The sequence below is a fragment of the Clinocottus analis genome, unplaced genomic scaffold (genome assembly GCF_023055335.1).
Source record: "Clinocottus analis isolate CAN_PGR_092001 unplaced genomic scaffold, fCliAna1.0.p SCAF_3, whole genome shotgun sequence".
Classification (NCBI taxonomy): domain Eukaryota; kingdom Metazoa; phylum Chordata; class Actinopteri; order Perciformes; family Cottidae; genus Clinocottus; species Clinocottus analis.
The window spans coordinates 23,497,876-23,510,766 of NW_027176042.1; the positions used below are offsets into that span (position 1 = coordinate 23,497,876).

The 12,891-nt window shown below is 41.1% G+C and overlaps 1 protein-coding gene across 6 annotated transcripts in view; it reads left to right on the forward strand.

Annotated features, from left to right (window-relative positions):
* Positions 1-12,891, forward strand: part of LOC137796658 (glutamate receptor-interacting protein 2-like) — a 214,033-nt gene that overhangs the window by 189,889 nt on the left and 11,253 nt on the right. For all 6 annotated transcript variants that reach the window (XM_068594707.1, XM_068594705.1, XM_068594706.1 and 3 more), the window contains exons 11-17: positions 257-409; positions 522-708; positions 6,008-6,153; positions 6,947-7,027; positions 9,460-9,523; positions 10,118-10,263; positions 11,261-11,405. In XM_068594707.1, coding sequence (XP_068450808.1) covers positions 257-409; positions 522-708; positions 6,008-6,153; positions 6,947-7,027; positions 9,460-9,523; positions 10,118-10,263; positions 11,261-11,405 — 922 coding nt within the window. The remainder of the gene's footprint in view (positions 1-256; positions 410-521; positions 709-6,007; positions 6,154-6,946; positions 7,028-9,459; positions 9,524-10,117; positions 10,264-11,260; positions 11,406-12,891) is intronic.

Sequence of the window (12,891 nt, forward strand, 5' to 3'; positions counted from 1 at the left end):
CGGCATGAAAGAACGAAGAAAGATCAAACGACTGCAAAGAGACACAAAACGACTACAAAGAGACACAAAATGACCACGAAGAGAATAAAATAACTACACGATAAGAAGTTACAAAGAGACACAAAACTACAATGAAACTCATGACGACTACAAAGAGAAGAAAATGACCACAAAGAGACTAACAATGACTACAAGGAGACTCACAACAACTACAAATAGACTCACAACGACTCCTCCCCTCCCTCCCCCTCTGCAGCGCTGGTGTCGGCCAGCTTCTCCCCCGGCTCCACCACCACGTCGGGCCCCAGCAGCCAGAGCTCCAGCACGCTGCCGCGCGCCGCGGCGCCCATGAGCCCGCGCAACTCGCTGCTGAAGCGGCGGCAGAGGAAGAAAGAGCACAAGAGCTCGCGTAAGCTCCACGCCGCCGCCGCGCTGCGACCACGTGATGGCCGCCGTTAAAGGGTCAACGTTCATCATCTTGTGTGTGTGTGTGTCTGTGTGTGTCTGTGTGTGTGTTGCAGTGTCGCTGGCGTCCAGCTCGGTGGGCCCGGGCGGGCAGGTGGTGCACGTGGAGACCAGCGAGGTCGTCCTGACGGGCGACCCGCTCAATGGCTTCGGCGTCCAGCTGCAGGGAGGAATATTCGCCACGGAGACGCTGTCAGCGCCGCCGCTCATCAGGTTCATAGAGCCAGACAGCTCTGCAGAGAGGTGAGGACACACACACAACACACACAGACACACAACACAGAGACACACAGACACACAGAGACACACACAGAGACACATAGACACACAAAGAGATAGAGACACACAGACAAACAACACACAGACACACACAACACAGAGACACACAGACACACACAGACACACATAGAGACACACACAAAGACACACACACACACAGACACACACACAGACACACATAGACACACAAAGAGATAGAGACACACGGACACACAACACACACACACACATACAGACACACACAGACACACAACACAGAGACAGAGACACACACACACAGAGACACACACAGAGACACACACAGAGACACACACATAGACACACACAGAGACACACACATACACACACACACACAGACACACACACACAGAGACACACACACAGACACACATAGACACACACAGGGACAGAGACACACACACACACAGAGACACACACACAGACACACAAAGACACACAAAGAGATAGAGACACACACACACAGACAGAGAGACACACACACACACAGAGACAGAGACACAGAGAGAGAGAGAAACACACACACAGAGACAGAGACACACAAAGAGAGAGAGAGAGACAGAGAGACACACACACAGAGACACACACAGAGAGAGAGAGAAGGAGAGACACACACACAGAGACACAGACACGCAGAGACACGCACACACACGCAGAGACAGACACACACACACACACAGATACACACACACAGAGACACACACACAGACAGACACACAGGCATACACTCACACACAAACACACATTCACATACTCACACACATACACAAGAGCTATGAGCTAGCAGCTATGAGCTAGCAGCTATGACCTGTGAGCTAGCAGCTATGAGCTGTGAGCTAGCAGCTATGACTAGCAGTTGATTACAGTAACTCCTCTGCATTGATTCTTCACGGTGCGTTTTGTGTGTTTTGGAGAATAATGCGACAAACGGAGCTTTGAGCGCGCACAAAGGCGTCTTCAAGCACTGCGGTGAAGCGAGTACAAACAGAGCTTGTGTCTAAAAAAACAAACCCTTGATTCCAGGAAGGGTTAACCGAGCAAGAACCCTTTAGTTGGTACTCGTTTTTAAGAGTTTTAATATGTAAAAACTAGTTCTTTTTTTTACCAACATACGTCCGGTTTTGTGCGTCCAATTAGGCCTCAGTTACATGTTGCTACACTGTAGCGCCGTGTGTGCTAACAAAGCTAACGTTGGTAGCTAGTTAAACACATTCAATTCTTCTCCCAGTTGAAATAGGTTTGTGTGTGTGTGTGTGCGTGCGTGTGTGTGTGTGTGTGTGTGTGTGTGTGTGTGTGTGTGTGTGTGTGTGAGGCTGATGTCGGCACACTCTGCTTGGCTAGGTGTGATGTGTGGGCGTTTGAAAATGTTTTAAGCGACTTGCTAAGTGTGTTTTTTGTCTCCAAATATTGGTGCGCAAGTGTGTGTTTGCAATCCGTCACAACTAATTTAAGTCTCTGTGTGAACTCTCAATTGTGTGTGTGTGTGTGTGTGTGTGTGTGTGTGTGTGTATGTGTGTGTGTACTGATTGATGTTCCAGTGGTATTAACAGCCTCTCTAAGTGCTGGGTGTGTTTCTGCACCCCGAGGCCGCCCTCCCTTCTCCATTAGCGCCCACGCTAACAACACTAATTAGTTGGCTTCCCCTCGCCCACGCCGGAGGAATCGATAAGTACCTTCCCCCAATTTGACAGGACAAAACTAAGTAAGCCTCTTTACACCACTCTGAATTACTCTTAACAATCAACAGTGTGTTAAAGGTGCATTCTCTCTACTGACCACCAGGGGGGCAACTCCTCTGGTTGTATAGAAGTCTACGCTTCATGTGTTAAAGCTGCATTCTCTCTCCTGACCACGAGGGAGCGACTCCTCTGGTTGTATAGAAGTCTATGTTCTATGTGTTAAAGCTGCCTTCTCTCTACTGACCACGAGGGGGCGACTCCTCTGGTTGTATAGAAGTCTATGCTTCATGTGTTAATGCTGCATTCTCTCTCCTGACCACGAGGGGGCGGCTCCTCTGGTTGTATAGAAGTCTATGCTTCATGTGTTAATGCTGCATTCTCTCTCCTGACCATTAGGAGGCGGCTCCTCTGGTTGTATAGAAGTGTATATAAATGACTCTACTTCTCTCTTGATTTATTCGCATAGTGATTGCAGTGGCACCAACAACAGCATAATAATAATATAAAAATGATTATTCATATTAAGAGCAGCAGTGGATATAATATCACCTTTGTGATGATAAAAGCAGTAATAGAAATGTGAGTGGTGCTATTAATAGCGGTAGCAGTGGGTGTCAGGCAGAAGGAAGAAGATGAATGAAAAGCGAAAAGAAGGAATAAAGAGCGAAGGAAATTCAGATGACAGGTTAAGAATGTACTTCTCAAAGTAGAGTTTACACAAATAAAGAAATAAAGAAATGGAGAAAGAGATGAAAGAAGTGTGCAGAACAAAAAGGGAAAAAACGAAAAATTGAGTAAAGCGAGACGGTGTCGATTTATAATATTTTATTACTCACTAGGTCATAATGAAGATGTCTGAGTATTAATACAGGACTCTGTGTGTGTGTGTGTGTGTGTGTGTGTGTGTGTGTGTGTGTGTTTCACATTCAGTGTTCAAGTGTCCTGTAAATCCAGAGGGCAGCAGTTAAAAGGGAGCAAATCACTTCATCTTCATTTCCTCCTGTCAGAGAGGAATAACTGCTGTGATCATTTTTTTTGCAGCGTTTTAATAACGCGGCTCTTACTCGAGTTCAGACTGTAAACCACAGTCGTGACCTTCGGCCTTCGAAAAATCGGAGACATTAATTCATTTTTCGCCACCTCGTGCGTCCTCCTCATCGGGGAAAACAAGGTCAAAGTTGAAATGAACTATCAGTGCGGCGGCGAGGGATGAAATCATAGGTTCATGACTCAAAGTGCTGCCGGCGTGTACGAGGAAGGCAAAGGGTTGTGGATTATATTCGGGGGGTGGGGAAAAAATTCAATACAGCACAGTATCGCGATATTTTTGCGTGGCGATATTGTATTGAAACACGGAAGCAATAAATGTACATTTAATTAATTAACAAAAATATTTAAAAAAAACACCTGAAAAACCAATAAATGTAAATAAAAAAATAACACTCATTAAGAAAAAAATTAAAATTACCAGGAATAAAAGAAACATCTGACAAATTAATATATGTGAATTTAATTTTTTAAAACAAATAATAATAATAATAATTACCAGAAATAAAAAACATCCGAAAACAAATAAATATAAATTTAATTAAGAATAGAAAAGGAAGAAAAAAACATCTGACGAACCAACAAATCTTACAAAAAAACATAAAAATATGTAATTACCAGGAAAAAAACATGATTATTTCTGGTTTAAGACTGTTGGTTCGGCTCCTTTTGAGTGCATTTGTGTTTTAATGTTCATAAATATAAATATTGTTGCTGTATTGTTAGGGTTAGCGTTAGCTGCTGCATTGCTGACAATATGATTCATTTACAGCGTTTCATAACAGGATTATGAAAACTAATAACAAACTGAATGTCATGAAACTTTAGGGCGGGCTTAATGTGATTGACAGGTCTTTGCCGCCACCAGAGACGTACACGCCGTCTCCACGTCACTTCTACTGCTGTTTGTGGAAAAAACTACGACATTGGCGACGTTCTAAATGACTTGAAATACAGAGACGTTCCAAAATTGCTTGAATTCACAGAGAGATGCCTCAAAAAGACGGATGAGTCCCTCATCATACACCTCTGTTTTGTCAAGGAAGGGTATTTACATAATTAATGACTTTAATACGCGACGCTAATGTGCTTTACTCTTCGTCTCAGAACTGGTTTATGTCGTGAGGAGCCAGCGTCTGGGTCTAAATGGTGGATGTTTTGGGAACAGAAATCTTTAATAGTATAATATCCAAACAGCATTCAAATCTCCCCCCTCTCTCCAGAGAGGGGGGAGTGCCTGAAGCTCATTCCGGTGTCATCCATTTATGGAAAATGAATTAAGGGGGGGAAAAACGAATCCAGGTGGGGGGCGACTAGCGATTAGTACACCCTCGTGTTTGGGTTTTACTTCCTCCCCTTTGGGAGCACTGGAACCCTGGAGGTAGTCATCTCTAAGTAGGCAGCGAAAACACAAACATGTTTTATTTCTGCATGTTTTTGGGAACCTTTATGGGCCGTTTCGACTGAAGCGACTGGAGGATTCCTTATTATCTACGAATGGCTTCATAAAGAGCGACAGTGTTTAGGCTTTACGAGCCTCTGCCTTCACCGAGGTCTGTTAGAACTTTTAAAGGCGAACATGCCCACTTCACAAACATTCTACTTTCGGTTTAAAGAGATGCAAAAGAACTTAGCTGAACCCACGTCTGTATGGTAAAATGATACATAGGTGATAAAATGCTACATATATGGTAAAATGATACATATATAAGGTAAAATGATATAGATGGTAAAATGATACATATATATGGTAAAATGCTACATATATGGTAAAATGTTACATGTATATGGTGAAATGATACATATATATGATAAAATGATATAGATGGTAAAATGATACATAGATGGTAAAATGATACATATATGGTAAAATGTTACATATATATGGTAAAATAATACATATATATATATATATATATATAGTAAAATGATACAAAGATGATAAAATGATACATATATGGAGAAAAGATACATATATATATATATATATATATATATATATATATATATATATATATATATATATATATATATGGTAAAATGATACATAGATGATGAAATGATACATATATTGTAAAATGATACATATAGATGGTAAAATCATACATATATTGTAAAATGATACATATGGATGGTAAAATGATACATATATGGTAAAATGATATGTATATGGAGAAAAGATACATATATGTGTTAAAATAATACATAGGTGGTAAAATGATACATAGATGGTAAAATGATACATAGATGGTAAAATGATACATATATTGTAAAATGATACATATAGATGGTAAAATGATACATATATGGTAAAAGGATATGTATATGGAGAAAAGATACATATATGTGTTAAAATAATACATAGGTGATAATATGATATGTATATGGTAAAATGATACATAGATGGTAAAATGATACGTAGATGGTAAAATGATACATAGATGGTAAAATGATACATAGATGGTGCATATCGCACATTTCCAATCTGTCTGACGCCGCCTCGGTTGCTCCCGCTGTAGGTGTGGCCTGCTGCAGGTGGGGGACCGCCTCCTGTCAATCAACGGGATCGCCACAGAAGACGGGACCCTGGAGGAGGCCAACCAGCTGCTCCGGGACGCGGCGCTCACCAACAAGGTCTCGCTGGACATAGAGTTCGACGTGGCAGGTCCGTGAGGTCACCAGGAGTCACGAACGTCCTTTCGGGGTTTCCTGTTGTTGGTGTTTGTTCACGCAGTCGCTGACAGGAAGTGAACTTGGACCAAAGCTGTTGCCCTAGCAACAGAGTGGCAGTGAAAATGATCTATAATTAGCTGGCTTACTTCTCTTTATTGCTACTGTGTGGCAATATAATGACACACAGTAGCATTATACTATGAATATAATAATACAGCACAGTATCGCGATATTTTGCGTGGCGATATTGTATCGATACACGAAAGTATTGATCTTTTAGTTACTCAATTCTAAAGTTTTTGCTCCGAAAACAATAACAATAATTCATTTTTGCTGACAAAGTTTTCCTTTGGGGGCAATTTGTGGTTGAAAAAAAGGTAATAAATCGCAAAATATCGCAATACTCAATATATCTCAGTATCGTGATAATATCGTATCACCTAATATATATATATACGTATATATAGCTTGTAATTAAAATGAGCTTTGTATGGAATATAATTACTAGTGACCTCAATCATCATGTCTGTGAGGGATAAGCTTCTTGGAGAGTTTATGGGATGCTGAGGGGCGGAGCTTGTTTACAGAAATGAGTTGTTTCATTGCTGTGACTTAAAGTCTCTGTTCGCCCGGAGAGGAGCCGTTCAGAAGGAGATAAGAGCAAAGAGCTAAATGCCTCGTAATTACAAATGTTAAGCGGGATGAAAAGACTCATTAGTACTTGTTGTTGTGTTTTTTTTCAATTTTTTATTATATAATACTGTCTGTGTTTTTGTATATCTCAGAGTCAGTGGTGCCTAGTAGTGGTACGTTCCACGTCAAGCTGCCGAAGAAAAGAGGAGTGGAGCTGGGGATCACCATCAGTGGTGAGAACACACACACACACACACACACACACACACACACACACAACTTTTTTGGATAAAACTTCGTCTTCAGAGGAAGTTAGATTTAGAGGCTGATCAAACGAAAGGAAAAATGTCAGTTTTTACCACGTCCACCTAGATCAAAACAGGAAGTCACTGGTTAAAGTAGTAAAGCCCGCCTCCTGCCTGATGTGATTGGACGCCTCGATCAAGCCTGACATTGTCGATCGGGGCGACTTGGCACCTGGCTGTAAAAGGTTGAGAATTTTGTACAGAGAACTTTTACATGCGGCAAAAAAAACAAACTCCTGGAAAACAATGGCTTCGCGACAACGCTCTCTTGATCGACGAGCCTTCGCTACCCGGACCGAGAAAGGGATTAGTCCTATTAAAATATTTATATGTCGGTGATACCTCAGAATACTTTGAGCAGCTGAGATTAAAGATTTTTTAAATCCCTCACACTCTCACTTCTTCAAATACCTGCAACTTCCCAGCTTTGAGTCCTCAGACTCGGCCCCACTTTTCCATCACTGCACCGCCCCGTTGTCGGAGCCCCAAAGAGATTATTGATAATCTGACAATCTGAAGCATCTGACACTTTCCAACAGACAACGGGGAGAAAAGAATTGGATCCGGAGCTTTCTGAGGACATGTGCGCAATCTACTTGAGATCAGATACACTTTTCCTTTTAGGAAACTTAAAAAAGCATATTTGAAGATTGCACACCCGACTTCAAGGGAAATCTCTATTCAAATAATTAAAACGTATAAATATATAAATAGAACATCTTGTAGTATGAATATTTGGCCAGGTGTAGTGTGATCTCAACGAATACGGCAAGAACATGGTCGCCTGTTACCAGGAGATGTGTGCCGCTTAAAGTCACTGCAAGGAACTTTCATTTTGTGTCGATTCTGGCGCCCCCTGTGGACAAAGGTGGTAGTGCCTCTAAGCGACTTCTCCGACCCTTTCAGTCCTAGTTCTCGCAACAGAGTGGCTTACTTCTCTCTCTCTTTATATATATATAAATAAAAAAGGTAATAAATCACAATATATCGCAATACTCAACGTATCGCAGTATCGTGATATTATTGTATCGGGACTTAAGTATCGTGACAATATCGTATCGTGGGACCTCTGGTGATTCCTATCCCTAATATATATTATAAAAAGACAATTAATGAAGAAAACTATGAATTTCGCTTCATTATTCTTGTGTGTATACAAATAGTCATTCATGCGCAGAAATATAAGAACTCCCGAAATCTTTAAAAGACATTCACAGCTAAACGATTAGCTTTTCTTCATTAGACTACTCTAATAAGCCCGTATGTTCTTATATTCCCACTTATGGTCTCGTGTGCCTGTGTAGGTCATCAGTATTTATTTAAAATGGTTTCAGAGTTCCCAGTTCCTCACAGTGACGTTAAACTCAAAGAAAACAATCTCCAACCTTCAATTTTTGTATATAAATATATATATATATATATATATATATATATATATAAATGCTTCAACCGGCCTCTGACCTCAACTTTCACACCATTTGTCAACCAAATCTGGATCACAAAAGATGGCCGCCATGGACATCTGTGTCCTTTTATATGTTCATGAACTTGTTCATCATGAGTACCTTTGAACTTGTGTCTTGATATTTGATGAAGTCAATTTGTAAAAAGATACTTGTGGGGATGAAACTGCATTCCTCTGATCATTGAGACTTCATAATGAAGTCTGTTTGAATACCAGGCTGTGCTGAGACTCTGAGGACAGAGAGTGGTGCAATGGCGCCACCTTCTGAATGCACGGGCTCATTGCAGCGCACGACGAGACTCCTGCAGGGCAACGACACATAAAGGGGGTTTGACAAAATGGAGTATAAATACAATATGCCAAGCAGCTGGCTCCTTTCTCAACTGGAGGCTCTGCAGAGTGAGAAGTCCTTTAAAAGGTCTTAAACCTTTTTGATGGACATCAGAAACGGCGAGAAGTCCTCTTCCAGTTGTCTTTCAAGCGATGTCCTTCATATAGTTTATCCTCAAGGTCTTTAGTTTTTAGACGATGTTCAGCACCATTTTAAAGTGTTTTAACTCACTTTAAAATGTAAAAATAAAATTCACTTTTTCTATGATACAGAACATTTAAGATTACAGGAAGTTCATCACGATAACAAATCCGTGTCAACACTTTAAAACAAACTTCAAACAGCCGCTCAGGTCTCGTTGGTTCCCAACAGAGTTGCATCATCAGCATAGAAATCAACAAGATTTTAGCGGGAAAAAACTATATTGAATCTTATTTTCCATGATCTCATTCCTTTGAACATGTATGAAGTTTCTTTTATGTTGTTATTTGTATTGATAGTAGTGACTATATGCTATGTATACCACGTTAGCTGATGCCTCGTGTGATGTCATCTTCTCTGCAGCCAGTAAGAAGCAGGGAGAGCCGCTCATCATCTCTGACATCAAGAAGGGCAGCATGGCCCACAGGTAACACACCTGCTGGTTCACCTGCTGGTTCACCTGCTGCTCTAATGTTTTTATATTGTCATATGTTCATGTTTTAATATTGTCATGTGTTCATTTTTTACTGTTTTAATGTTTTACTGTTTTCATGTGTTCATGTTTTACTGTTTTCATGTGTTTATGTTATAATGTTTGCGTTTGTTCATGTGTTACCTTGTTCATGTGTTCATGTTTTACTGTGGTCATGTTTTCATGTGTTCATGTTTTACTGTTTTCATGTGTTCATGTTTTACTGTGTTCATGTTTTCATGTTTTACTGATTTCATGCATTAATGTTTTTCTAATTTCATGCATTCATGTTTTACTGTGTTCATGTTTGAATGTTTTACTGATTTTATGCGTTCATGTGTTCATGTTTTTCTGATTTCATGTGTTCATGTTTTCAATGTTTTAATGTTATGATGTTCAACTCTGTGAGAACATGAGAGAGACGACACGTTACGTCTTTCAAAACTCACAACACTCATTTATTCTAGAATATAATTACTCTCTCTCTCTCTCTCTCTCTCTCTCTCTCTCTCTCTCTCTCTCTCTCTCCCCCCCCCCCTCCCCCTACAGAACAGGGACCCTGGAGCCCGGCGATAAGCTCCTGGCCATCGATAACATCCGCCTGGAGAGCGTCTCCAGAGACGAGGCGGAGCAGATCCTGCAGCAGAGCGAGGAGCTGGTGAAGCTGAAGATACGCAAAGACGAAGACAACTCGGGTACGTTAGAGCGGCGGCAGGTGTGTCGAGGTGCAGCGGCGGCGTGCGGCCACCAGGTGCCGCTGGCGCCCGCGAGTCCTGACTCAGCACCCGGAGGAGAGCAGCTCCATCCAGATACCAGCTCTCACAGGAGAAGCAGGAACATGTTCTAGTTACATAAGAGCATGAGAGCCGTGTGGAGCCCTCGCTACAGCCGCCATCTTGGATTCATCACCTATGCATCACGTCACTTCATGAATGTCCGCTGGGACATTATGGGATGTAAAATGTTCATATGTATGTAAAATAATAACAAAACAGACTCATGGACCCCGGGACGGATTGCGCAATCACGCTAGATTATGACTCAGAGGATATGAACACATACAACACACACACACACACATGCACATATGCACACACACACACGCACACACATGCACACACACACACACACACACACACACATATGCACACACACACACACACACATATGAACATGAACGTACACACACACACACATGCACACACACACACACACATATGCACACGAACGTACACACACACACACATGCACACACACACACACACACACACACACATATGCACACGAACGTACACACACACACACTCACACACAGACTTACATTCACACACACTCAAACAGACACACACGGGGTGAAGTGAGTGTGTGTGTGTGTGTGTGTGTGTGTGTGTGTGTGTGTGTGTGTGTTCATGCTACACGATGACAAGGCAGTCTTTTACCTCGTTACCATGGAAACTGTGTCTTCCTCGCCGTTGTTGTCTTGAGAAGAGTTTTGACCTACTTCTTCAAAGGAGTGTGTGTGTGTGTGTGTGTGTGTGTGTGTGTGTGTGTGTGTGTGTGTGCAGCATGCATACATGTACTCATTGGAGTTGAAACAATAGAATAACCCGTGTGTGTGTGTGTGTGTGTGTGTGTGTGTGTGTGTGTGTGTGTGTGTGTGTGTGTGCGTGTGTGTGTGTGTGTGTGCATCAGACGAGCAGGAGACGTCGGGCAGCATCATCTACACGGTGGAGCTGAAGCGGTACGGAGGCCCTCTGGGCATCACCATCTCAGGCACCGAGGAGCCCTTTGACCCCATCACCATATCCGGCCTGACCAAGAGAGGCCTGGCCGAGAGGTACACACACACACACACACACACACACACACACACACACACACACACACACACACACACAGTGATGAAAATAATAAACGTAGCCATTTTAAAATCACCGTAATAATAATGATAACAATAATACATTTTGTTTATATAGCACTTTTCAAAGTTCTCAAAAACACTTTACAAACATTCAAATTATCATAAAAGAGCTTTAAGATAAGATAATCCTTTATTAGTCCCGGTAATAAAATAATAAAACGGTAATAAAACAAGTAAAGAAGAATACGTGATCAATATTGAATATACATATGGAATAAAACAGTATATTAAGTATTTAAATGTATTATATATTGCACCAGATGCATGTATTTAAAAGTTTAAAGTGTTATAAGTGTGTGTGGTCCACTGTGAGCTCAGCTTGTTGTGCAGCCTGACAGCGGCTGGAAGGAAGGAAGGACTTTCAGTAGACGTCTTTTTTTACGAACGCGCCTCGTCGGTATTCCGGGCGATCGTAAAACCTCGTTCTGCTTTTTCAAATGGTGCTAAAGAGTTCGTGGTCAGCATCGAACCATTTCATCTCCAGTGTGTTGTTGCTGTTTCAAGGTTTTATATTTAGAGAAGCGAACACGTGCGATTCCTAGAAACAACTCCTGACATCTTTTTTTGGGGGGCTGTGGATATTTGTGTTGGCGGCGGTCCCGCCTTCCCACAATATCGCGTTTCACAGCGATCCATTCACACGGACGACATGTTGTTCTTCTGTCTCCAAGGCTCTTTTAAACTGTGGAGCCTCGAGATATTTATTTCAAAATTCATTTCAGGGAGTCGCTCCGTTGCATCGAGTTCATCACATTGTTAGTGGAATATTTTAACGTAGCACCATGTGCATGTGAGCCTTACGGAAAACCTGTTAAAGCTTTGGCATTTTAAAATGGGGATTTCAAGGCCTGGAAAATTCCTTGAAAAACATAAAATCCCCAAAGTGTAGTAAAAGTCGTGTAAATGTGTTATATTCATGTGTTCATGACGTTCATTTACGCTGAGTTTGAAATAATGAATGGAGTAAAAATATCAGCAGCATACATACAGGCATCTATATAAATGTTTATTCTTTTAATCAAACTATTGTCTCTCATTCATTTGTGTCATTTAAGGTTTACTGTATGCTTTGAATCCTCGTTGTTAGTTTAAATACTACATTTTATCACTTTTTACTGTTTACACACATATTTCACACAATATTTTCTCATGAAAATTTTATTAAAAGTCATGGAAATTTGGTTTTAAACCATGGAAATTTGGATTGAAGTCATGGAAATGTGGTTTTAAGTCATGGAAATTTGGTTTTGAACCATGGGAATTTGGTTTTAAGTCATAGAAGAATGGTTTGAAGTCATGGAAATTTGGGTTGAAGTCATGGAAATTTGGGTTGAAGTCATGGAAATATGGTTGTAAGTCATGGAAATATGGTTTTAAGTCATGGAAATTTGGTTTTAAATCA